Genomic DNA, 26,922 nt, shown 5'->3' on the forward strand with positions numbered 1-26,922 from the left:
CCAGGCTTTCAGGGAATTCTGTCTGCAGCCCCGATGTTGAAATTAGTAACAGTTGTCATCTGTTTTTCTTTTTTCTTTTCTCTTTTTGCTGTATTCCAGCTTGAATTTTGAATCCCCTTCCCCAGCCCCCACCTTCTTGCATGTTTTTGGTGTGGGAAGAGGTGACCTTGAAGCCACCACCGGCTCCAGCGGCATCGTCCCCTGCGTCCTTTGTCCCTGCCGCCGCCTCGCGCGGGCGGCCTGGCCCATGGGTTCACGCGGCGAAAGCCACCTTGGCGCAGGGAGCGGGGAGCGTTAGCCACTCGCGGGGCGTCTGCCAAGGACAACGAATTCCTCGGGAAGGAGCAAATCGGAAGCGGCCCAAGCGAGGGAGGCACGAGACCGAAGAGGTCACCCCGTGCCCCAGGCCTCCGCACAGCCCCTCCATCCCAGCCCTTGGGAGCCCGGCATCCCGCTGCCCCCCGTGTGGACAGGGGCTCCTCAGGCTTCTCCGTGCCTGCTGGTCACTGCTACTCCAAAAGCAAAATCTGAAAACTGAGGTTATGGAAAACTTTATACGTATTGAGGCAGCCATGGAGCCCACACTCCTCCAGCTCTCCCCTCTTTGTTAGGGGTCCTTCTCTTGCTGGTAGGGGTCTTGGAAGTGGAGCACCACTGGGAAGGGGCCATGTTTTCCTCGCTGTGTGCAGGGAGGGATCGAAGCCGGGCCCTTCCCCCAGCCTGGCTTACAGGAATTTTGCAGCTGTAATTCCTGACTTGTGCTGCTCCAAACATGCCTCCTTCCCCCAAGGTCGGGGCTGTGGGGTCTTGGTGCCTGCAGCTCCCTCCCAGCCCCTCTTCCAGGATGCCAAGGAGCCGGGACCGAAGGGGAAGGACAGAGGGGAGACAAGGGCACCAGCCATGACTGCTGCAGCTCAGGGTCGTGGAGAGGCAGAGGAAGGACGGGAAATAAAGGCAGCCTTGAGGAAGCCGGTTCAACAGCTGGAAAACAAGAAAAATTAGTAGTGTGAAGCCCAGGAGAAAATATACTTCAGCTGAGCGGCTTTCTGTCCGCAGACCTTGGAACCGTGACAGGATTTAAAAGCTGGAATCTCAAGCTTTAATAGATGCTGAAAAATGCTGACTTAGGAGAGGGCCGCAGCATGCTCAGCTTTCATTTTGCCTTCTCCCCTCCCCAGCTCCCTTCCCGCAGCCCTGCGGGCACAGAGCAGCTTGCAGCATCCACAGCGCTTGGCCATGCGTTGCTGTGGCCCTGGCTCTGCCCTCTCTGCACTGCAGCTGGAGGGATGGAGCTACAGAGGATGCTGCCACCAGGTAGATGTGGCCTCATGGACCCACGGTGCTGATATTAGCACCTTGTGTTGGTGGTGGAAGAGGGCAGAAGAATTCCTGCCCAGCCCTCTCTCCTCCACTGCCTACTTCCCTGCTTACCTGTCACGGGTGAGCAGAGCAGCCTGAGACGAGATTTAGACATTTTTTTTTTCCCCCCGTCAGGCAATTTATTCTCATGACTGCTGATTGCATGTGCAGCCTTCATGGTTGCCATCATGCTGTTGTGTCTGGGCTTTGCGGAAACCAACCTGGCGAGTGGCACCAGATGTGACTGGGGAGACTGGCCTGAGGCCTCGCTGTTGGTCTTTGGCTGTTTTTAACTGTAGATGAACAGCTACAAATCTTAACATTTAAGGTATGGCATTCCAAATAGTGATTTAAAGGTGATTTAAATCCTCCTAGCATTTCTGTCTAGTAGGGAAAAATTCATTAACTAACTTCAATTATTGGGGCAGGAATCATCTTTCTGCTTTCTTCTTGTACCTCAGCTGTGTAGTCTCTGGCCTGTGATGGGTGTTATTCCAAGCCCCCACAGCACATGTAACATTAACTGCATAGTAAAGATGGGAAAACAGAAGTAGAAATAAATTGCAGACTCCCCTGAGGACACAAGAAGGGGAGTGCGGCAGATCCAAGGAGGAACCAGGCTTTCTTGCCTTGTGCTCTAGTTAGCCTTTGCTATTGAAAGCACAGAAGAGTAGAGCAAGGCAAGGGTTAATGACATTATTCCAAGTGTTTCCTTACTGAGATGAGGACCACAGGCATATTGACACCTTTGCAAAGAGCACCATCTTCCCAGCAGCTCAGGAGCATCTGTCCTGCCTTTCCCTGCCCAGCTCCAGCACCCTCTGCTGCTGTGCAAGTCGTAGCTGCATCACCACTCTGGAATCAGACTTCAGTAGGTATTTATCTGTCGCCTTTGCAGGAGTGTTTGCGTTTTGCTGTGGAGCTGCTCTCGAGCAAAGCATCACTGTTCAGATATTTGGGATTCTCCAGGCGGTAGTTAGATATGTGCCATATTCATTGCATACGTCATCTAATCGCTGGATAGAAATAAAACCCACAGGCTTTATGCAACTCTCCAGCACTATGTGAGTTTTGTATAATTGCCTCAGACTGAGTGGAAATTATCTGCAAGCCAAAAATCTTTCACTGAAGCAATTAGCAAATAATTTTAAAAAACAAATACAATTGGAATCTCACAATCCATTTGTGGATAGAGCTGAGGGTAAGGGTGACTTCACTGAATGGGTCCTTTGTTTTCTATCACTTTTTTAGGTTTAGCCATTACACTCTGAGAGCAAGTGCTCTTCTCTCAGTGCAGTGACAGTCATTAAACTGTATTTTAAAGCCAAGGAAACCGGAGGAGAGAGGATTTCTAGGTTGCTGCTCACTACCACCCTCGTCATACTTTTATTTCATGCTCTCCTTTAAGAGATCAGGTAACTGAGACCAGGTCACTCTTTGGTCTGTGCTTCCTTGTGGGTGTTGCCACAGGACAAAGCGTCCCCATTTGTTCTGAGTTTCTTTCCTCAGGTGTAAGATACATACCAGCTCTTTAGTGATGCTGTCAGAGCGGTGTGGGGGCTGCGCTGGGAGCAGTTCACCCCCGGGAGAACACCTGGGTGTGCAGTGGCCCCGTGGCAGGGTAATGTGGCTATCCAGTGCTGTGAGCTGATGTGGTTAATTGTATTAGCATTCATATCCCATCCTTTTGTCCCCTTTTTCTTTCTTCCCATCTCACTCTTCGCTTCTCTAAGATCGGGCTTTGCTCATTCACCCCGCACATACTTTTCTCCCCCGTGTCCTTCTCCTCCATCTTTTGTTCCCATCTCCCATTCACTCATCCCCACCATCTCCTTCGCAGGGGCAATGCCACCAAGAGCCTGTGGTTCAAATTAGCCCATGCTGACTCCACTGCGCTGGCCCGGGCTCAGCACCCTGCAAAGACACCATCGGCCTTGCTGCTTTGGGGAGAGCACAGAGCAGCCGAGGATGCCTGCGGAGGGACCGAGGACTCCTGTCTCTACATAAGCAGCGCCTGAGGGAGAGACATGTTGGGACAGTGCCGTTTCAGCTGGCACAATACTCCCTGCACTGAGACAAGCATCGCTAACCATGGCAATAGCTTGGAGGCTTCTCACATGGACTGTCATCTTCATTGCAGCTGTGTGCAACTTTCCCGGTTACACGTTCCAGTCACAAGGTAGGGATCGTCGTGGGGAGGGGAGCTGGATCCACCCGCTGCTGCTGGCCCAAACCTTAATGCTTGGCCCCAGGGGAGGTATTAGGGTAATGTTGTGCTGAGGAGTAGGTGGAGACACCTCGAACTCTGCTCTGCTCGCCAGTGCTGCAGCAGACCTCCTCCTGCTGAATTTGCAGGTGTTTTCCATTGACCTCCGAGGAAAGGATGTGTTTTGCTCTCAGATGTTACCCTCCTTGACTTTTTGCAGAATTCAGAGCAGTAGGGTCTGTGCAAGATGAGAGCCACATACAGGCTTAGAAAGCAAAGGAGATGTGGTAGCAATAGAGGAAGCTTCCCTTCCACTCGGGTGGAGCGGCGCATCCTCAGATGAATAGAGGCTTTGTTAGGGGGAAGGCTGCGTATGTGCAGCCAGCCGGTGCACTTACAAACAGCCCTCTGCGCGTGCAGGGATTGAGGTCTCTGCTGGAGCACACAAATACTCTGCACAGCTGGGTACGGACAGACGTGTGCTGCTGGAGGAGCGGGTTTAGTTTGTACCCACATTTCTGTAAGCGCTACCATCAGCAAATGCTCAAACCTGCTCTGTACCTGTCTTGTATGGCTGTGTGTTTCTAATGGCCTTGTGTTTAAATACCGAGCCACGCATGCAAGTGATTGCAAGGAAAGCAGAATGTGGGGCTCTTGTACTTAGATTTGTGCCTTTGTACATGATTTTATTCCAGGTTAGGAGTGAAGGGACTGGTAAATGAAGTGGGCCACCTTGTACTCAGCCTGGAGTACAAATACAGCACAGTCAGGTAACATAGGGTAGTTAAATTGCTTAATACTACTAATTTGCTTTCATGGCCATTTCTTAAGAGGCAATATGAACACTCCCATCAGGTGCCAGAGGTAAGAAGAGCGAGCTCCAAAGTCAGACTTATCTGCGCGAGGTGTTACAAACTCAGTAGCATACTTAACGCAGCCATAATCCTGAAATACCACATGTGCCTGGGTTAATTGCAGCAGGGCCGAAGTCCACAATATACCTGGGTTGTTGAGTAGTGCAGCACCATAGGGGCTGTAGTTCTGATGGCCGTGGGTTATCTTGTGAAGCAGAACTGGGAAGAGGAACAAAGGCACCAAAAGTCACACACTGTCCTGGGTCTGAGTACCATCTCCATTGCTAGACACGGGGCACCGCTGTAGTGCAGCTTGTGCTGGGGGAAACGAGAGGCAGTCAGACAGAGAGCTGCATGCTGTGCAGGCACTGTGCAACGTGCGAGGTTATACAGGCAGATTTTCTTGAATCTGAAACAAACACAGTTTCTGGTCCTTTTCGCCAAAGCCTCTGGCAATGCCTGGGGTGACTGTTCTGGGCCTCCCGCGTCTGTCAGTTCACACCTCCCTCCATCTGCAGCACCGCGTTTGCAGCGCAGTGACGCTCTGATGAGGATTTCACTGCCAGATTGCCTCCATCCTGACTCACAGCAGCTGAAATGCTCCCTCACTCACGAGTCCCCACACCATTTGCTAATACACCTTGGTCTAAACCCAAGGGCTCACTGAAATGACAGTTAATGCATTTGTGCTTTCCCAGATGCATTGGTCTGGGGGATGAGTCTCAGCCCGTGATGTTGCTGGGAGCCTGGTGCTGTGGGAGCACCGAGCCAGGGACTGCAGCCTGTCCCCTCCCCAGTCAGGCTGCCCCATGGGCCCCGCTTGCTGTCAGAGTGCTTTTTTAGGCTCCCTGCATCCGGCATGGTTGGCGTCAGGCCGTTGATGTTACTCAACACTTCTCTTCACCACGCTGCTGAGATAGTAAGTACATAATCCTCACAACACCCTTTGAAGAGGGTGAAACCTTGTTATCTCCTCTTAGCAGTGGGAGGCATGGAGAATAAAGGCCAGTGTTTTCAACAAGCCACTGATTTTGACGAAGGACCATGTGGAAGAGGATTCATGTGCCCCCTGTGCACAACTCCAGATCAGTGTACTTGTTTTATGCAGGAAAAAGATTAAGGTATCATAATCATAAGCTATAATTATGTTTGTGGGAAACAGCAGCCCAGCATTGAAGGCCTCTTCAAGCCAGCAGAGATGTAATGAGATTCAGATGTAACGTGTACACTCAGGCTGCAGTTTTTAACAGTGCAGGGAGCAGCAGCTGAAGCAATTGACCAAGGATTCAGCACATGCTCGCCATTGCTGAATGGTTTTTAATCAAAACAAATTTTTCTTCTAGTACTTTAGTTTAACTATAGTGATAGATTAGACATTCCCTGTTTTATGGAACGCTGAGGCTAATCTTGCTGCTCTCAGCTCACATGTAAACCAACGGTCCCTTGGAGGATGTAGTGACTGCCACAATGCCAGGGCAGCCTGAAGCTGTGGGATCCCATAGCGTTTTCCATAGCCATCCCTTAGGAATCGTGTCTGGGCTGCAGCTGGGGCTCCTCTTTGGTGATGGGACCAGAGCAAACATCTGCTTCCTTTCCATCCTTTAAGCAGCTCAGTAATGAGAGAGGCAATGGTGAATGTACAAGGAGGGAACAAAATCCTCCCTCCTCCACTTTCACCTTCCCTCTCTTGCTTTTGGTCAGCTTAGCCCGCTGCCTCCCCTGTGCCCTTTCTCTTCCTCTGCCATCCCTGCCCCTGCTGACGTGTGCTCCCTTTCTACAAAAATGGGGCAGCAAAGTACCTGTTCCCACACCCCACCCCTCCTGCTTCCCAGCTTTCTCCCTTGCCCTCTCCTGGGAGGTTTGTGGTGCTTCAGGGTGCCGAGTGTCCCGCACAGCCATGGGCAGGTTTTCCTGGAGAAGGGCTTTTTATAGCATCTCTTCTGAAGCAGCTTGACAGCTGTCTGGAAACACCAGGTTGCTTATCACCAGTGAAAACCCTTCTGATACAGTGGATGCAGTACTGCACGTTTCAGGCCAAGATCTATTAATACAGCATGAAGTGGCTGAAAGGTCAGAGGGCACATGGTGGCTTTTCTGGAAGGAAGGAAGGGCCAAGCAGTGCCGCTCTTGCTATTGGGGGCTCCTAGTGTGGTCTGTAACGTGGGGAGCATGACCAAGGCAGGGCTGGGCAAATGAGGAAATTAGGGAACATCTGTGATTAGGGAACAGCGTTAGGGAGTTAAAGAGATCCTAATTTTTAGAGCCTAATCTAACGTTTTACATTTTTAGAGAGGAAGGAGCCAGCTCTAACACTGGATGAGGACACTGGCCTCTTTCTTGCATTGAAAGTCTCTCTCCATTATTTTTTCCATTTGTGGCATTCCCATTCTAAAGCATGACTTCCTAAAACGCTGATGTGATGCAGGGCACTGTTCTTAAATCTTTCCTCCTTGTGCCTCAGTTTTGAGAGTGACAGCTGTGAGGGGATGCACAGTGACCAGCACTACAGCAAAAGCAGGTTCTCACACACAACCTCACTCCCAGGCTCTGGACACTTTTTTCACCTGGATGTACCTTGCAGGTCAGGATCAGCCAAGGGTCCCAGGCCCTTTCTGGCCAGTGCATGTACAGACCTCCTTCCGATTCACTATTTTGCAAGCCCATATGGACTGCAGAGAAGGAAAAAGAAAAACAAGACGCTTCCGATAGCAAATTTTTCCAAGCCTGAGGTCATTGCTTAAGTGCAAATAGTCACTCTTGTTTGCCCGGCCACATCACACACGAGGCGGTGTGATGCAGGAGAAGCTGAAGCACAGGAAGTTAAAAAACTAATAATTATTTCTGGCTTGTTGAGGCAACGGAGAGGTGCCAGAAGTGCTTATGGTTTGGAAGGATGGGAGCTAACCCCTAAACCCAGCTGGTGGGAAGGACTGTCCCATTACCAGTGGCCAAGGAAACCACTCTGTCAGGCTCCCACACTGGAAAACACACTAGAGAAAAAGGAAACTTTCCAGTGCTGCCATGTGGTAAGAGTGTAATTTGGAGTCCAAATTTATGATGGCTGGGAAGGCTTTGAAGATGGGTGCTGTGGAGCCAGGCGAAACACAGCCACCCTGGAGTAGCCTGGCCTCTCCTGTTTGCTTAGGAAACAACTACAAATAGGATGCAGAAAGCACAGTAAGAATCTTCCAGATTGCCCTGAAAATGGGGCAAATCCTCTCCCACTCCATGAGCAAACCTCCAGCCATCAGGGGTTTGGAAGAACACACTGTGATGGGGGGAGCAATCCTGTCCAGTGGGTGGTTTTTTTCCATCTTCTCCTCTGGTACTGAAGGCTGTCAGAGACAGCTAGACCTCTGGTCAGATCCGATCTGGCAGTCCTTGTGACATTTTGCTTGGAAAGAGAAATTTCTGTCGAGGTTCCGGAGTGCCAATTTCTTTGACAGCCAAAAGTGTTGTGTTACCGTGTGAGTGCAGGCAGACATTTTGGACAGTGACCTTGTCAGAGCACATTTCCTAAGTGGTAGGAGACAGGTTTAAAAACCCAAGAGAAGGTGCTAAGCCAGGCTGATACAATAAAACACCAAGCTGGTGAGCTGGGAAGGCAGGATGGTGTCGTAGATAAAAGACCTGTCTGGGGAGTGGGGCTGTCTAACTTCTTTCCTTGCTGCCTTTTCAGCACAGCTGGGGAATTCTGGTTACCCTCCTTCTTGATTGCAAGATTGGCATTGCAAGGGCATCATCTTTGTGCCTCTTAAGAGGATACCCAGTAGCTAATACACTCGTGCAGCTGTGATCAGGGAGGCTGGTATGGTGCTGTTGTTATGCGAGTTATCAAAGCTGTTAGCAGGTCCATGTGGCAGCTGTAGATGTTCTGAAGAACCCCACTGTTCCTTAGTGAGACTGTCTTCTCCCGAGACATTGTTGCCCCAAGGCTCATTCTGGCTCGTTTTGAAGAGACCTTATTGCTAGCTTTGTTACTGAGGGGATCCAGGTTAAAATAACCCTCCAGAGCACAGTGTGACTGTGCACAACCTGGAGTGTCTCTGCCCAGTGGAGATGGAGAGGTGGGGGATAGTCCAGGTGCAGTGCCAGAATCTGGGTGTCCTGAAAGGCCCCCTGGACCAGTGTTTCTCTCCATCACCTGCAGAGGAAGAAGGTGACGCTCCACAGGCCCAAGGCCTATTGCAACCCCACGGCTCTGTAGGCTGAAGGCCTTTGGGAATATGGACGGATCCTGCAGCCTGGGCAGAGCGGACTCCTCTGTCAGGACCCTGTCCCTCCACCTTGCACTGGCTGTGGCTCAGTTGTGGCTCCGTGCAGAAGTCACTGGGCATTTGACTTTCTCTGCAGTATGTCATTCATCCTGTGTTTGCTTTCCCTCCCCAGAGGAGTTCCTCTCCAGCCTCGATCACTATGAAATTGCGTTCCCCATCCAAGTGGACCAAAACGGGGACTTCCTCACCTTTGATGTGAGAAGCCAGCTAAAGCAACGTCCTCGGCGCAGTCTGGGCTCCTTGGCCTACGAGCCATCTGAGCAGCAGGTTTTCTACAAAGTCTCTGCCCACCGAACCCAGTTCCTCCTCAACCTGACGCTGCACTCCAACCTGCTGGCTGAGCACTTCACTGTCGAATACTGGAAGCGAGATGGTGTGGACTGGCAACATGATTTCCATGAAGACTGCCACTACGCAGGCCACTTGCAGGATCAGTACCTGAACTCAAAGGTCGCCATCAGCAACTGCAATGGTCTGGTGAGTCTCTTTATTTTGCCCAGCCAAGGGCGATACTAACAGCTAGAGCTGCCTGTAAGGCAGAGCTGATCGCAGCCTCTTTGATCTTTGCTGTAGAAGTGCGATCTGGTTTGGTCCCAGCAGGTGGGTCCACGGTGGTGGGAAAGGCATGGGATTGGTGTCGAGCTGCAATATAGCACACTGGCATCAAAAGTCAGCTGAGGGTGAAGAAGGCCACATCTCTTCATCACGTCTGTAGAGGTTCCTGATCCGTATTTCATTTGTAGCCCAGTTTCTACCAGTCATTGGGCATTTTTCCATTGATTTTAATAATCCAGGCTCTAGACCATTATTCTGGCTCTCACAGAACTCTCCCCTTCACTTCCAACAGCAACAGCAAAAGATGTATTTTGCATGTGCTGGTGAGGAAGAAGTGCAGGAGGGAAGGATTTTCACAGCACAACTTGGAATGTCAAAAGTGCATTCAGATCCTTACAATTGCAGATACGTTCCTGGGGTTCCCAGGCACTTCTGTCCAGATTTCAGGAGCTAAAAATGTGACTTCTGGGGGAAGAACTGAAAGCATCAGAACAAGAAAAAAGAACATCAAGAGGGGACAAGATGGCATTCATAAAAAACAGCAAAGCTGCAGCAAAGAGGGTGGGAATGATTGATTTTGTGTGTCCTGACAGCTGGGACTAGACATCATGGTCTTAAACATCACCGAGAAATCTTAATGATAGACATCAGTAGTGAGGTTAGCAGAGCTCTGGACTAGATTGCTTGGAGAGTGCGTAGCCCTTACATCACTTAAGATCTTTAAGAATAGGCCAGACAGATGCCTCTCAAAAATACTCCAGGTATGATTCTTTAATCAATGGGAATAGACTAAGGACTTCAATCCTTATTTTTCTGTGATTTTCTGATATTTCTGGCTCACAAAGCACATTTCATGACCTGCCAGATGGAAGGATGCAGCAAACATGCCCTGTTAGCAAATCCCAAGGATGATGGCTCCCTTGGAGGGGGTAACGTAGAAAAAGGCCAGAAACATATTTATGCTACAGCCCCACCTCTTAGCAGTGTTCTGGCAGTGTGGAAGAGCTTCCAAATGGCAACGAATTCACATTTGATTTATTGCTAAATTGCACTGCCAGAACAGTGCTGTGGTTATTAACAGAAATGAGAATCTGATTCATTATATCATAGAGTCTAATGTTTCTATCTCACAGCCAAAAATCAGAGCTGGATAAACTCTTGGTTCCCTAGTTAGCCCTTCGTTTAGATATGGGAACTCTGTTCAAGTCCTAGACAATTTACTGGTGTTCACAAAAGCATTGAAGGGTGAGCTAGATGTTGCTGGCTCAGAATAGATCTGGCATTAGGCTACCTTCCCACTTCAGAGGGCAGCAAGTCCAGGGCAAGCAGTGGCCCAGCAGCACTTGTACTGGGATAATTTAGTCCACAGGCTGTGTTTGGCTCTGGAGAGATACCAGGGGCTGTCAGGAGGAGAATGCAGCCAGGCACAAAGAGGGATGGAGGGTCATCCAACAGCCTGTCCTTGTCCTGAACTCTGTCCTTCTGCCCTCAAGAGCTACGGACATCAGCAAGGAGCGGGGAGGAGGACTTCTGGGTTAGTGAGGATGATGGGGTCAGAGGACATTTTGGACAAGAGGAGTCTGGTATCTTTTTAAGCTGGCAGAGTCGTGGCTGTACTTGCCACTGGAGGAGACCTGTTGCAGAGCTCTAGTTGATCAGTAACAGCTGATCCACTCATGCCATCCCTCAGCCACAGCATGCTCCCTTCCAGGCAGGCATCAGTCTGCTTTGGAGGGGTCAGGTGGGGATAGAAGAGGGGCTCCTGTTGCTGTGGTCTTAAGGTTGAGGTTTGTGCTGACACATGCTAAGAGAGGACTGCACACGATGGCCCACGTTCGTGCAGGCCTGACTAATGATGCAAAGTGGGTTGTGTATTGCGTTGTTGAACGGGCACAGCAGGGACCTGATGCTGATTATGGGGTGAGCTGTGCATGAGGAGGAGGGAAAGGGACAATCGTATCCACAGAAGCATCCACTACAAAGCTGTGAAAACAGGTAACAAGCCCCAAAGCCATCCTTCTGTCTTCAGACTCCCACGTCCCTAAGCACTTTCTGTATCTGCAAGGTGTCGTGCTGTAAACAGCTTTGTTTTCAACCACCCATGACATAATTCTCACCTTATGGCACCCCAGCTTTGAGCTGCCCATATCTGGGCATGTTTCCGTTGACTCGGCTTCCTGGCCACACACGCTGTCACCCTGGCCTGCGGGCAGGCAGGCAGCATGGCTCACCCCACACATCTCCTGTGGAGAGCACACTGTGCTGCGCCTCAGGAAAGTCACCCAGGCTTAAGTTGTCAGAAGCAAAGGGCAAAAGGGTCCATTTTCCAAAACGCACAGAGCTGTGAGCTGCCAGCAGGGCCAAGCACAAAGCAGCTGGAGGCTGCAGGAAGCAGCCCAGGCAGCTTTGCCACAGCCTGGCCCAGCCCTGGAATCCCTGTCTTAGGCAAAGCCGTGTTTCATCCCACTGACTGCATGAGGTCCCGAGGACCTGTGTCCTGCCATCAAAAAAAATCAGCGAGGAGAAAACAACTGTAGGAGAGAAATGCCACTCTCCTACCTCTTGTGTCAGAACTCATCAAAGGCCAGGTTAAAGGCCAGGTTTTCAACTGAGTGTCTGTGCTGAGATTGGGCTTTCACCTGAAAAGCCCTCCTGAAGTCAGCATGAACGTTAATGCTTGGAGAAGGTGGATGGCCCCGCTGCTGAGGCTAACATCGAGCTGCTTGTGTGTATGTACAAGGAGGTGCAAGAGCTGGATTGCATGTGTGGCTGTGCTTTTCTTAAGTGTGGTTATAAGCTAATAACATAAACCATCCTTGCTCTGCAGATGACCTGGGTGAATCATAGACAGGATATCCAGTTGAGCTCCCCCACAAACCACAGGGATCTCTCTAAGGGCTTCTCGCCTCCCCCCTTCAACAGGCTTGTGTCACGTCCAGTGCCCGGACCTCAGAGCTCTGTCTTTGGGGTCAGCGACGGGGCAGTTTTTAGATTCCTATGATGGCCGAGCTTCATGCCAGGCAAGCAGTGGAGCCTCCTGCCTCTCACGCTCTGCAGAGGCTCTGGGTTTGAGGAAGAATGACCCTTTTCTATCAGTACGTGGGTTTGGGGCAGGACGTGCTCTCCCCTCCTGCTGCTCTGCCCCAAGCCGGTGGTGACCTCCTTCTCCCCGTCCCACAAAGCCGGCAGCCAGCTGGCTTCGCAGGCCGACACTCGGCTTTCCGCCGGAGCCCTCGCCAGGCTAACCTCACAGTACCTCGCTTGTGTTTGAAAAGGTGGAGCTGAGCCAAGAGCAACAGAGCCTGGTGCAGGAGGAAATCCCCCGGCACTCTGGAGATGGGGACTTCGCAGTGCACACACTGCCTCGATTCAGCTCTCATGGCAGGGAGGGAGAGGGGGAGAGACCTATTGCAGAGGCAGCATCCACCCTAGAGAGGCTCTCCCCCACGAACGCCCAGCAGTAATGCTGTTACGCAGGTGGTGCCTTCAATGCAAAGACCTCAAGATGTTTTAGAGACCTGCTTCCCCGCTCCCCATCTTGGCAGATCAGGGCTCCCGTCCCTCTTGCATAGAGGGGAGCTGGTGAAGTGCTGTGATAACCAAAGGACAACACCGGTGCAGAGCTGATGGCAGAACAGAGGAGTCCCTCCACCCAGAGCTATGCTTGCATACGGGGAGGAGTGGGAGGACAGCCAGGTAATATGGGTCTTAGACTTTTGGGATACTTCTCGTCCTGCTTGAGCAATGTCAGGCATGTTTCTGTGTCTCGGTTGCTTGCTGGTAAAGGTCAGCTGATAGCACACCCACGTTTCTTGCAGTTAGGTGGGATTCAGTGCCAGGGGTTGTTACAGCAATGGAGGTTCTACTTGTGTCATGTTGGGCTGCCAGAAAGTTAGGTTGCTCAGACCTAAGAGGGAAGGCTTGCTGCAAAGGAGAGATCTTGCAAGCACCTGGTGGGTTTGGCTGCTTATCCTGCTGGGGTCTGCTTCTGCCCCATTGTCACTGTCGCGTAAGTGTGTCCACTTGTAGAGAGCAAAGTCTGGGCTCACAGCTGAGATTCATTCAGCCAAAGAATAAAATAAGGGAGAAAACCAAAAAACAAGGGAGCAGAAATAAGATCATCTGGCTGAGGTGGCCAGTCAGAGGTATAAAAGGGGCAGTGGTGCACAACCCAGGTTTTATGCTGCAGAGAAAGGTTGTGGCTCCTGCTGGCTGCCTGACCTAACTGGACTTCAGATTTTGAAGATTCGATGTGTTTCTCAAAAGCCTCTGAGCATTGAGACTTCTCTGCAGCTCTGTGCCTGAGTTTCACAGCTGGTGGTAGTGGTCCTGAGCTGCTTTTGAAGGTTCTTCAGTGAGGCTGGAAAGTATAGGAGTTAGATCTCACTGCTGAGCTGTGCTGTTTGAAGGTATGGTATTTAGGATCCCACAGACAGCTCTTAATTAGACTGAGTGGGTGGAATAGGAAACAAGTCATTCATAATTTTGCAAGGAAAGACTGATTTCAAGAGGACTTTTAGTGAACACAGATGACCCAAGGCATCCACGACCATCTGGTTCAGTTTTCTCTGGTCTGTAGGTTCATTTAGTTCAGTGATTGTGCGTAAATGAAGGATTCCTTCACATTCTCAAAAGTATTTGTCAGTCCCCAGAAATGCAGTGGTTAGTCATCAGAAAGCTCATTACAAGAAGCCACTGGTATGTCACCCAGTTCTCTCTCTGCCTCTTTTTATTGCCTTCCGTCTCTTTCCTTCTGCAGCATGGAGTGATTGTCGCAGATGAGGAGGAATATTTCATTGAACCGCTGAGCCCAGGAGCCAATGTCAGCACAGGGAGCGAGGGCAAGGGCAGCCCCCACGTCGTGTACAAGCGATCGTCTCTCCAGTACCCACACATGGACGCAGCCTGCGGCGTGCTAGGTATCTGTACCCACCAACACATCCTCTATCCATGCCACTGCCAGCTGGGAAAGTTCTGGGAGACCTTTGAAGGTCCACACTGCTCTTTATGGCAAAGAACCAAATTTATCTCTGGCATTCAAGGAAGTTTTCTGTATTTACTTTTACCCATGCTTTGTGGTGGCCATTTCTTTGGAAAGCTCTTGTACTCTCTTCTTCGCAGCAGGGCTTTTAAATTTGTAAACAGAGCATGGAATAGAAGAGAAATAACTGCCTCTTATTGTTCTTATGAAAAATCTTCCAGAATTGGCCAATTTACAGGGTATTGAGAAATCGTAACTTGCGCATGCTCAGCAGAGACTTGTCTGGGTTAGTCACTGGAAGTTGTGTCCGCATTGAGATACATCTGCTGCTGTTAGAGACTAGGTAGGAAGATGCCTTGTAGGGTGGGATGTGGGATCTGATTAGTCACAGTGGGCCCTGGGAGACATGTATAGAGAATGGCAATTGCACATCTACCCCATTTCTACACTTACAAGCCTTTGACTTCCTAATGAACTCCCAGAGGTCTGCCCTGGCCTCTCCCCACATGCTTATGCCCTTCTTGTCCTTGCTAGCAGGCAGTCAGTGTCCTAGAGCCTTGCAGAAATCCACAGCCCTTGTGAATGTGCAGAGATTTTCCATCTACCCAAAATGTTGCATGCAGACAGGATAATGCTCACTCAGTTTACGGAAGCTTCCCCTGACTCCGTAAGGATGAGAGGAGATGCCATCCCTGCAGAGAGAACAGCTCACATTTTACGGATTAGAGTTTGTGGGTACTGTTCCTGGTTGGTCCTGGCAGGTTTGTGTGTTGCTTCAGGGTGTTCATTCAGTGCCCCAGTGGTGACACTTAACCAAATGAGGAGGCACTGCTGGAAGGGATGGAGCCTCTGGGGACATTGGGGCACTGCCAGCCTGCTCTGCATGTCCCCAGACTTAACAGCATCTCTGGGGACCACCTGTGCTTCCCTGGCCCAGCTCCTCCCATCCCAGCTCCCAAAGTCATGTTGGACAAAGCGCCAGCAGACTCCCCTTCTGCTGACTCTTTGCCACATTCCCCAGCTTCCAGACAAAAGTTAGCCTGTTCCTAATTGCTTCTTGGAAGGCAGCGACCACGCACTGGGAGCTACAGGCCAAATACAGTTCAGAGCAATCATGGTGCAGCTGGCCTCAGCAAAGCTGCCCCATCCCCTTGCCCCACAGGCTGGACCCATCCTGATCTGTCTGGTGCAGCTGGGCCCCGAGCACCCCTCAAGCTCCCTCTGATCAGCCGGGGGGGGCTGGAGCTGGTGGGCTGTGGGGCTGCCTGTGATCTGCCCATCTTCCCAGTCCTGCTGCATGTGTCATGATCCAGCTCTAGAGCAGAGGACGGGGGTTTGACCAGCTTCCTGACAGGGCGGGAGAGTGGTTGTCATCTCCCAGTCAGCTTTCCTGCCCTGTGGTGGTCCCTGGACTGGGGTTTTTGGAGCTGGTGGCCCTGCTGGGGACAGCTCTAGGGTCAGGTCAGTAGCACTTGAAGCCTGGAGCAAAGTCCTACAAACCTGCTGTTGCTGCTGCTTTGGAGGCTGCAGCCATTTCTGTGGAGAAAAAGCCAAGTCCTAAATTCAGGTCCTGGCAGGAAAAGGAAAGAGGAAATGATCTGCAATGGCTTTATTTTCAGATGATGTCTGTGTAGTTTCTAAATCCACACCACTCTTCCCTGTGACAGAGGCGAGAGCAGGGCCTTGCACGCGGAGGCAGTGAAGCACGTGGGGCTGCTGCAGCAGGACGGGTGCACGCCTCTGCGTGCAGCACCTGGGCAGGAGGGCCAGCGGGATGCCAGCAGGGCCGGCAGGAGCGCAGGGACATCCCTGGGCTGCAGCAGGAATTGCTCAACAGATCCAGCCGATGGCAATGGGGGCATGTGCTAGGTCCATGTGTGGTGCATAAAGAGCCTCGTGACGGCCTTTCCTTCCCTGAAACCAAGCTCATGCTGCACACCACTGACCTCTCCATGTTGTTGAATTGCTGCTGGAGGGCAACAGAAAAATCTTTTTCCCCTCTCAGATGAGAAGCCCTGGAAAGGGAGACACTGGTGGCTGCGGACACTGAAGCCCTCCCCTCTGAAGCAGTCGGGCAACCACAGCCAGCGAGGCCAGCTACCCTTGAAGAGATCTGTCAGCACCGAGCGCTATGTGGAGACCCTGGTGGTGGCTGACAAAATGATGGTGGGGTATCACGGGCGACGGGACATAGAGCAGTACATCCTGGCCATCATGAATATTGTAAGTGTTATAACCACATCATGAGCCTTGGGGGACCCCAGGGGCTCACACACCCAGCAGCAGAGAGCAAGCGGGAATAACTCCTGTTCATCACCCCGAATGTTTGGGTTTGGCAGAGGGTGCCGTGTGCTTTTCCTCCAAGAAGACAAGTGGGATGGGAATGCAGTGAGGTAATCAGATCTGTTGCAAGATGGCAGTAGCTTCTCCCCATCCCCAGAGCGAGATGTTTGGGTCAAAAATCCTGACATCCCGCTGCCGCTCATGAGCAGCGATACTCCAGAGCCCCGCAGGGACTCTCTGTTGTATAGAGGAGGCACTGTAGGAGAGGTAAACTCTGGCCCGTCTGACCATGCTACAGGCCAGATCTGGACTGGGAGAACAAAGGCCTTTCTTTGAACAGCATCTCTCATCGCAAATTAGCATTGCAAATAGGCCCAGCCAAGCTGAGAAACACATGGGAAAGCATAAGGACAGTGAGCTCTCACGCTTGGGGGCTGATCAGTGTGAGGGGCAGGGAGAAATACCCTCGCTCTTCCATACCACGCTGCCCGTGTCTCTGGGTTACTGCAGAGGAGCTTCCTCTGCAGCATCAGATTTGGGTCATTGCTGGCAGCAGGGTACCAGGCTAGATGCATTAACAGCCTGAACTGGCCGTGCTGAATCCTCCTGTGAGGTGAGATAGGCTTGGAAGTTATCCATCAAACCGCTGAAAGCCCCTCTGTGATGGCTCTTTGTCCTGTCCTCTGCAGGATCTCTTTTCATGGCTTGCTTTGTTTGCATTTCTAAAGCAGATGCCAGATTTTAAAACAATACCGTTTCTAACTGTGTCATCTGCTGTAAAACACCCATCGTGTGGCGGCAGATTTCTGAGAGATGCTGTGTCATTCCCTGCCAATGGGCAGTCAGCAAATTCATCCCTGTGACTGTGTAATGCCAGGACCACAGGGCTTCCCAAGCTGAGCTCCAGGCAAGGAGCAGGTGCTGTGGGATGTCAGCTTCACCGCTCGAATGTCCCCAGCAGGAGACACTGAGGTCTGAACATGGTTTAGGAGTGATCCAGGTGGTATTGTGAAGTCCCACACCCATTTCTGCTTTCTAAAAGGATTGTGTTCAGACCCTGCAGCCCAGGCTGTTTCTCTTCACTGAGTGCCCAGCACATGCCAGGTCCACCGATTGCACCGTCTCACCCAGCCAGCGAGCTCATTTTTAAGACTCGTCTTTTCTTGTTTCTTGGAGGTCAGGTTGCCAAACTTTTCCAGGACTCGAGTCTGGGCAATATTGTCAATATCCTGGTGACCCGACTGATTCTCCTCACCGAGGATCAGGTAAGGTGGGCTTTGCTGAGCTGCTGCTGTCATGCATCTGAACTTACTTTGTGGATCTGTGTGTTTGCCCTGGATGTCACCCATGGAGGTCCCCCCACTGCAGTCTGCTGGGTGCACCACATCCTCTCAATGGCAGCTGGGGACTGGGCTTAGGCTGTGGGCTGGGGAAACCACTGAGACTCTGAGCACTGTTCCTATGATAAGGTGGCTTTAGGGAGGTTTAAGTAGCTTTAGTCCTCTAAAGTCTTGCTTTTCCATGATCTCTGTGAAAAGGTGGGGGCACCTGGACTGGTGTCAGTGCTCTGTTGGCATGGGAATAGGCAGTGCCTTCATATTAGAGCTTTCCTGGGAACACACTGTCATATTGCTTCCATTCCAGCCCACACTGGAGATCAACCACCATGCTGGGAAATCCCTGGACAGCTTCTGCAAGTGGCAGAAATCCATTGTGAACAGGAACGGCAATGGGAACGCTATCCCTGAGAATGGCATAGCCAACCACGACACTGCAGTGCTGATCACCAGGTAAGGCTGAGCCCAGCCCTGGCAGTGCTGTCCTCGCGGGGGCTGCCCTCTGTGCAGCTGTCCTTTCTCTCTGTCCAAGTGGTTCATCCAAGGCTTCTTTCCCATACGCTCCCTAGCAAGCTGCCTGGCAGTGGCTGTCCCGCAGGCTGGCCACTCGCCCGTTCCCTTGCAGTGATGCAGATTATTGCAGTTCAGATAGCTGTCATCCTCCAGCGTCTTCCCTCAGTCTTTGTTGTGTTCCTACGGAGCTTAGTTTACAGCCATGGGCATTTACAATGGCACAGTGTGTACAGCCATGTTGGGCATGTGTGGGAGCCCATCCCGAGTTGTGGAGCATCAGGCATCCTGCTGAAACAGAGACCCCCATCTGCCCCTGCTGTGAAAGATGGAAAAGAGGATACAAGTGGCACCTGAGCATCATCACAGTGGCAGAGTGCCTCCAGCCAGTATGGGTTTTAGCTCACCCTATTTTAGGTGCCTACCTGTGGGGCTGAACTCTCTCCTTAGTAGCTGATGGACACCCTTGAAGTAGTGACTTCATCTAGGACAAGAGCAGTCCCTGCCCTGCCTGTGTCTCTGTGCTCCTGTAACAGCTGTCTAGGGCAGCAGCTTAACCTGGATGCTGGATTAGACCTCCAGAGCTGGGTGAAGGAGTCTGAACCTTCACGTGCAGGACAAATAACCCCTGTCAGAATAGACGGGTGCTTGAGCCTGGAGCAGCAGAGGGTATGGGAGGGATGCTGAGGGGCAGCTCTCAGTGGTACTGCCAGCTTTGCCCAGGACATTGGCTCTCCAGTGCCTGCATGAACCCTGCTTGAGCAGAGGGGCAGCAGCCTGGGGTGAAGCCCAAGATTTGTTTGTGCCTTTTTCCACCCCCCTCTTGCTGAGTGGAAGAAAGTCATAAAATGAAAGCCTGGGAGAGGAGAGCCTCCAAGCGGGAGCCGGTTTCGTTGGCACCATGTGCAGCTCTCCTGCTCTGATTCCTGATGGCAGTGGGAGCTGTGTGCAGCCTGGCACATCCCTCCCAGGGAGCTTGTGAGAGCTGCCTGATGCATCCCTCCTGGGGAGCTATGTGATGAGACCCCATGAGCACTGGGGGAGGAGTGAACGAAAAGCCCCTTGGCCCCAGCTTTTCACCCTCCCTGGGCTGTGGTGTCTGCTTTTCCTTCCCTCCCACCACACGTGTGGGATGCAAATGCCAGTTCCGAGTTCTTCGGTCTCCCACCAGATGTTTGAGCTATCCCAAAGCAACTTGCAGGGCGGCTGCGCCAGGCTTGGACAGCACCAGTGCATCCGGCCCTTCTCTAATAAATTCCCTGTCTCCTGATAACATCTTGCTGAGCTGCGGGCTTTTTTCTCTTGCAGGAATGGGCTTTTTTCTCTTGCAGGAACGTGTCAAACCAGAGCCTCCAAAGGCTTTAACGGTATTCACTCGAAACAAAGCAACAAATGTTTTTCACTCACTCGATTTCCTGCTGGGGGTGAGAGGTTTGGACACTTCCAGAGGGCACCAGGGGCCAAAGGGACAGGAGCCATCACCACGAACATGTTATGCTTAACCCATCGTGTTCTATCAGCTTGCTTTCTCCCCAGTCTTGTCCCCATGGGGCCACTGGGACGAGCAGTATCAGATGGACTTGCTCACTGTGCGGGTGTCCCCAAACCCGCACCACAGTCAGCATCCTTGGTGCTCCAAGCCCAGCTCACACCCAGGCTGAAATGCACCTTGGGGCTAAGGAGCAACACCTCCTCAATCTGACTCTGGGGCATCCCAGCCCGGTTGCTGCTGGTCCTGCCACCTGCCCGCCCTCCACAGATTTCTGTGTTAGTCTTGCCCCTTTCAGCCCATGTTTTGCAAAGACCTATCCCCTGTGTGGGGAGTCTCGCCTTCTGGAGAAGGTATTTGAACAGAGGCAGGGAAGGCATGTGGTTCTTTGCAATTAAATGATAATATTTGGTCTCTAGACTAAGCTGGTCTCTTTTGGAGCTGCTGCCGTGTCCCATTGCGAGGGTGCTGCATTTCAGTTTGGAGGAGATTTTATTTTGCTATCCTTATTTAGCTTTTCCTTGTATGCAGCTAACGATGGGCAAACAGTCGACTCCTTGATGCAATGGCTGGAAGTTGAGGCCAGGAACAGAGGGAAGAGTCATCCTGAATCAACCCATATTGAATTTGTTTGGAACTAAACTGAAAAAGAAGTATAAAAAATCACTTTAGCATTTTAATGAAACCACAATGGGTTTTGAAATGGAATGTGTTTTCAAACTGAAATGTTTTCCTTATTTAAAAAAAAAAACACTATTTCAGAATTACATATTTTGTTGATACAACTTGCTGCAAGGGACCTGAGTTTACAGACAAGAGGCTGGCCCTGTCCCCTTCCACACTGTGCTGCTGGGGCAGATCCCTGACCCGGAGGGAAGTGGCCAGCTCCCAGGAGTGCATTGGGTGCTAGCGAGCAGAGCTGGACACCCACCCAAATCCAGAGAGCTTTAAGGCTGGAATAGCATTGTCCCTTCTGATTTACCACATTTCATCAAACCCAAACCTCTGACCCCACTCAGCACTGCCCCGTAGCTCAGGGACAGGAGCTATTGTTTAAAATCCACAGTGAGCCTCAGCCTGGGGAAAGTGAGTGTTGTACAACGTGGTTCGGAGGTGTCTTACCTGTTACAGTTGGTACTTCCCATTCCAGAAGTGCTGCATGAGCCGTGAGCTGTTTAGGATGCGAACACATCAGTAAAATGGAGATACACAGTTTTGGAGCCAGGGAAATTGTAAGTGTTCTTAACACTGCCTTCTCTTCTTTGCAGATACGACATTTGCATCTACAAGAATAAACCGTGTGGCACCCTGGGTAGGTAGGATTTCGCTGCCCCTTCCGCAGCACTTCTCACCAGCACACGCACCTTCGGGAGTGTGGCCAGGGTGGGCTCTGCCATCCCCCTTCCCTAGTGAGCGGGCTGAGGGGAAGTGTTTGCCCAATGCTACCACGAGCACTGGCAGTCGAGCCAGGAACAGCCCAGTAGTTTCCAGCCTGCTCGACTATGTAGCCTCCTTCTGTAAACACTAAAAGCAGCAACCCGGAGGACGGATGGGCTCTGGAACGCTTCTCCGTTATATCCCTGGGTCAGGTCCAGCCTGATGATTAAGAACCACTCGCATCTAGGGCTGGTCCATAGCCTAGTGGAGTATTCCTGGCTTAACAGAGAGAAATAAGACTATTTTGTGATGACTATAAAGGGAGTTCTTTATTTAAACTGCTAGACGCAGACAGACCCTGCAGCTCTCTCTGGCTGTAGCTCCTAATTTGTCTTGCCCTGGTCTAGACTAAGCAGTCAGGGAGGGATTACTGCTCTGAACCACTGCAGTTAAAAAGGAAAAGTTGGTGGATGTCTGACCTGGTGCGGCTGCAGATGAGGTGCCTGGGAGGGGAGTTGAGGCTGGAGGTGCCATGATGGCTTGGTTTGTTCCTTTCCTTCCCTGGCCTGGTGCAGTGGGCGCAGCCTGCAGTGGTGGGGCAGGGTGTGAGCAGAGGGTTGGGGAATCTGTTGCCATGATCCAGGGGGAATTTCCACATGATCCAGCCCTGCAGATGGAGTCAGGCTGGATTCCTGATCATGGTGGTGTCAGCCATAGCCAAGCATGGATGGCCAGGTTGGATCCTGGCATGCTCAGCTGTCCCAGCTGCCCTGGCCAAGCTCCGATGCCCCAAGTGCTGGTGCAGCTGATCTCAGGTTCCCCCCACCAGCAGTGCCAATGTTGTGACAAGGACCGCTCCCCCCTCTGCACACAGTCTGGGGTTTGGATATGAAATTCAGAGAAATCTGACCCATTCCTAGCATTTCTGAGCCTGTCGTTGTTAATATAGTTGACGGTGCTGAGTGACCATATGCCCACAGCCCATAAGAGCCATGGGTCCATCCCAAAGCAACTGGTGGGAATGAACATACTGACAGCAGGCTATGCTCGGTGTTCGTGAGTGTGAAGCACATCAGATAGTCCTCAAATACCACCCGTATCCCCTACAGATGCTTTGTACTGACCCTGACCCTACGTGACAGCTCTATCTGGCTTCCCTAGGCCTGGCCCCCGTTGGCGGGATGTGCGAACGAGAACGAAGCTGCAGCATCAATGAGGACATTGGCTTGGCCACAGCCTTCACCATTGCCCACGAGATTGGCCACACGTGAGTACTGGGCTAGAAGAGTCCCTGGGAGTGGCCGTCACAGGGAAGGGCCCCTGCTGGTTTGTTCCTGCCACCAGGAGCTGAAAAATCCTTCCTGCAGATGATCCAGATATGTTGAAGCTGCAGCAGCTGATCATCTCTAATTGCCTTGGTGACGCTTTCTAGGTTTGGCATGAATCACGATGGGGTTGGCAACAGCTGCGGCTCCCGTGGACAAGAAACAGCCAAGCTCATGGCTGCTCACATCACCATGAAGACCAACCCATTTGTATGGTCTACGTGCAGCAGGGATTACATCACCAGTTTCCTGGAGTAAGAAATTCATCTCACCTTGCCCTTCCTTCTACCTCACAACCAGTATACACATCCAGCCTCTCACAGTCACTTGTGAGGAGTGGGTAAAGCCAAAGAAAAGCCCGCAAAGCACACAGCCCATGCACTTTCTATCTTCTCTCCCAGCACCTCATCCTATCCCAAGGGGCATGTGCTTCCCTTCCTTTTGACTTTTCCATGGTTTCTTTGCCTGCTGAAGATAATAACCCCATTTAACTTCCAGCGGTGAGACCTTTATTTAGGTTTTCCACTTCCAGAAACTTCACAAATAGATCAATAGCTTCTGGAGGCATTTGAATGTTTCTGAGGTTCAGCCAGGAATTGCCAAGAAGGGTTGATGTGGTGGGGAAGGAGGACCTGGAGACAGGACTGGGTCTGCATGGTGTAGGCAGCTTCTCCAGACACAGGAGGAGAGTTTTCAGGTGTGAATAAGCAATGTAGGAGAAAGGTTTTTCACAATTTTTTTCTGAAGCACCTTTAGGATTCAGAAGAAGGGATTTAGGCTCATAAGTCCAGAGTTTTGATATTGTCACCTTGCCCGAGTCATGCCTCTGCAGCCTGAAAGCTTCTCAGCTAGGGTTCAGGCAATCCCTAAAGTTCTATCTAAAATGAGCAGGCGGGATCAATTTTGGTGAGGATTTTAGTAGGATACGGGCACTACCTAATAGAAGGAGTGGGTAGGACTTGAGACATGATTGGAAGAAGCAAATATGTGGGGTCATTGTGGAGAGAAGTCCCCAGGGAGTCTGAATACCAGACCTCTACCAGTGATGGTGCTGTTGTAGTGCTGCGAGAGGAGCAGCGAAGGTAAGCCTCCCGGAGAGGCTGCTGCCTGCCCCCGTGTCCCGCAAAGCGTGGCCAAAACCGCATGGCTCATCACCAAATCCCACATCTGGCAGCTCACGTTTGGCCACGGCAAAACCTGTCCCCCTCGCTCTTGACCCCTGGACGCGCACCACAGCAAGGCATGTTGCATGGACAGCGCCGGGAAAGCGCTGCAGCGGAGGCTGCCTTGTCCTCAGGTAACCCCGAGGTCTCGCCGGGGCTGGCAGAGGACGGTGAGTTCATGTGGGCCCTCTCGGTGGGTCGTGCTGACCACCCCGTCCTCAGCGCGGCCCCAGCAGCCTCTGCCAGGTCAAGGCTGTGGTGCACGCAAGACCCCAGGATTTGGGGCTGGGGGAGTGGTGACAGGGGCCTTGATTTAGGGAGAGCTCGGAGAGCAGCAAGGAAGGGGGAGGGAAAGGCGTGTTTCTTGCGAAATTTGGACGCTCCTACAAAGCTCTGGCATGCAGAAGGACGGGCTTGGAGAGCAGAGGCTCTCTGCACTCAGCATCTCCGGTTGCTTTCAGCTGGGGTTCTGCAGCTGGGGGGGAGGGGGGGGCAGCCCCACCTCCCACCCGCCCCCCACGCGATGGTCCTGGGCACATGCCGCCACGCGCGCTCTGCTGGCCCCAGACCCTGCGGGGACAGCCAGGGGCTGGCCATAGCCTGCAAAACCCTCAGATTAAAACTTCTAGTGAACCAGCGTGTGCTTCCCAGCCCTGAGGGCAGGACGGAAAGACTTCAGAGCACTTTTTCAGCAGTGGTTTTGCCTGGGGAGGCCAGTAGAGTTATCCCCCCAGCCCCAAGCAGCCAAGCGTGTGAGAGCTCAGCCCCGTGCGGAGCTGGGGGTGCCTGCTGCCAGTCCCCCACCACCATGCTCTCCTGCAAACCTTTCTGAGCTCTGATCCTCTTCTCTTGTTTCCAGCTCCGGGATGGGATTATGCCTGAACAACGCTCCTCCCAAGCAAGACTTTATCTACCCAACGGTGGCTCCAGGACAGGCCTATGATGCAGATGAGCAGTGCCGTTTCCAGTACGGAGTTAAATCTCGCCAGTGTAAATACGGGGTAGAGAGCCTTCCTGCTTTACTATTTGGTTCCCAGGGGGTGGAGGATGGGACCTACAAGGGCAAAGGGCCGTGGGGCTGTTCCTCTGCTGCCCACATCGCTTTGCTGTTCTGCTTCAAATGAAGGGCATTGGCATGTTCCCTGTGAGCTTTTTGCCTTGCTTCCCTGTGAGAGGACAGAGGAGGCTGTTACCTATCCACAAAGGTTGACCCTAGCTCAGTTTCTGTCCGGTTAGTCACATGGGAAGAGATCTCTTACCTCTGCCTGATACCTTGGCTGCTGCGGGTCCCCAAGGGTTGCAGCTAAAAGTGAAGCCGCAGTCGCCCCATCCAAACGCCCCTCGCATCGGGGCTTTGTAGGCAGACATATTTTTCATAAATCTTACTAGAAATCATTATGCTGCTTGCACAAACCTAGGAGGAGAAACAGCTTTCTTCCAGGTTGAGGTGGGGTCAATGTGCCATAGGTACGTCTGAGGGACAGCTGCCCACCCAAGCCACCCCTGCCATCACACTGCCATCCTCTGACCTCTGAATCCAGGAAACCACTGAAAGGAGAGGTTGTTTCAGGGGGAAAGAGTATTCCTGGATCTCAGCCTGACATTTTGCTGTTCTTAAGGTGCTGGACATCGCCAACTATCTGAGCACAGTGGTGAGGAGGAAGTGTCTGCACTGAAGGGCTAATTAAACTCCTTAATGCATCCACTTTGCCACTGATAAAACAGAGGAGCCAGCACTGAGATACACAGACAGTTGTGTTGTCTGACGGACACACATGTACATGTACTCACCCCAGTCCAAGCCCTGGAAAGGTTTCACATATTTACACGGCTTTCTGTGAATGATATCAGGTCAGGGTTTATCTGATATCAGGTCAGGGTTTAGTTTCTCTTGCAAGCGTGTAAATACAAGCACAATGCTGCCATTGAAGTGACCCAATGTAAACCAGCCTGTCACGCTGAGTGTTCATCTATTTGGTATGGTTAAACACTAAACCACCTCCTGGTGATCTCACCAGCTCATCTTGGTGAACAAAGGGCAAAGTTTGTCTCTCCCTGATCCAGTGCTGTCTTTTGACATGGCCCAGGGGCCCAGAGCCCGCTGGACATGGGGCAGATGCAGTCTTGTGAGGTGCCCAGGGCAGCAGCAGGAGAAGTTTGGATCCAGATAACCTGGTTGTGGTATCTGTTGTCAGGTGGTTCTGAGTGCACTCTGCGCCCCTCCTCAGCGGAGCCAGAGGCGGTGGAATGGAAACTTTCCACGTTTACATGCCTGTTTCCCAGCTAATTTTTAACTTGGGCAGACACTTCCTGTATATATACAAGGATGACAAAAGCACAAGATGTCCTTGTGATGACCTTCTAGCCCAGCCTGTCTTGCCTGCGGTTTGGGAGAGATACCCAAAGGGTGTAAGGGCTCCAGTGCATGCAGATAAATCTGGGTAAATGTGGAAGCCCACCCATCCTGTGCCCCATGTAAACAAACTGCAGGGTGACAGCGCCAGCGCAGCAGCATCCCTTCCTCCATGCTGGCACAGCGGGTGATGAGTAGGTATCACAAGGACAGAGCAAACACACCTCAGTGGTTGAAGCTGGAAAGTCCTCTCCCTTGGTAACACAGAGAGGAGACTGTACAGGAGCTCCTACTTCTGCAAGAGCAGTATGGAGGTGTAGACGCCTTCTGAAGATGGGAGAGACTTTCTTCTTTCACTGCTTAAAGCCAGCTGTAGGTGGGCTTTGGCAAAGGAGTTGGGAACCAAAATCCCTTTGTCTTGGAGCTGCAGTCCTCGGCACAGACTCTGCAGTATTTTCCTTTGCCAGCTTGCCCTGTGACACTCTGCTGTCACAACTCCATGAACAGGAGGGAAGCAGAGAAATCCCAGGCTCATCTTTTCACCCCTTTTGGTACCAGCACAGAGGATTCCCAGTCGTTGAGTCAGTTTGTCCTGCGGGGGTATCGGTTACTGTTCAGAGCACAGCCCTTGGCGGGGTGGAGGAATGCCTTGCTGGAAGGCTGAACCAAGCCCAGAGACAATGAACAGGCTGATACTTGACTGCAGGCAGGCAGCCCACCGGAGCTCTCATGCAGGTCATGCTGCCTTAGGGACAGGCATGAGGCCAAGCAGTCGCTGTTCCACACCGGAGCATGCAGCACGGAGCATGGCAGGTCCTTCAGCCCATGCTGTGGCATTGGTGTGCACTGACAG

At 51.8% G+C, this 26,922-nt stretch overlaps 1 protein-coding gene across 1 annotated transcript in view; it reads left to right on the forward strand.

The window, feature by feature from the left end:
• ADAMTS10 (ADAM metallopeptidase with thrombospondin type 1 motif 10) overlaps positions 1 to 26,922 on the forward strand; it is a 110,995-nt gene that overhangs the window by 60,580 nt on the left and 23,493 nt on the right. Inside the window, exons 3-12 of the mRNA XM_080382247.1 lie at positions 3,200 to 3,538; positions 8,809 to 9,173; positions 14,011 to 14,170; positions 16,238 to 16,455; positions 17,697 to 17,780; positions 18,160 to 18,305; positions 21,120 to 21,163; positions 22,390 to 22,495; positions 22,661 to 22,807; positions 24,576 to 24,717. Of these exons, the coding sequence (XP_080238373.1) occupies positions 3,451 to 3,538; positions 8,809 to 9,173; positions 14,011 to 14,170; positions 16,238 to 16,455; positions 17,697 to 17,780; positions 18,160 to 18,305; positions 21,120 to 21,163; positions 22,390 to 22,495; positions 22,661 to 22,807; positions 24,576 to 24,717 (1,500 nt within the window). The 5' untranslated portion in view covers positions 3,200 to 3,450. The remainder of the gene's footprint in view (positions 1 to 3,199; positions 3,539 to 8,808; positions 9,174 to 14,010; positions 14,171 to 16,237; positions 16,456 to 17,696; positions 17,781 to 18,159; positions 18,306 to 21,119; positions 21,164 to 22,389; positions 22,496 to 22,660; positions 22,808 to 24,575; positions 24,718 to 26,922) is intronic.

The sequence above is a fragment of the Falco punctatus genome (genome assembly GCF_963210335.1).
Source record: "Falco punctatus genome assembly, chromosome: 4".
NCBI classification, from domain to species: Eukaryota; Metazoa; Chordata; class Aves; order Falconiformes; family Falconidae; genus Falco; species Falco punctatus.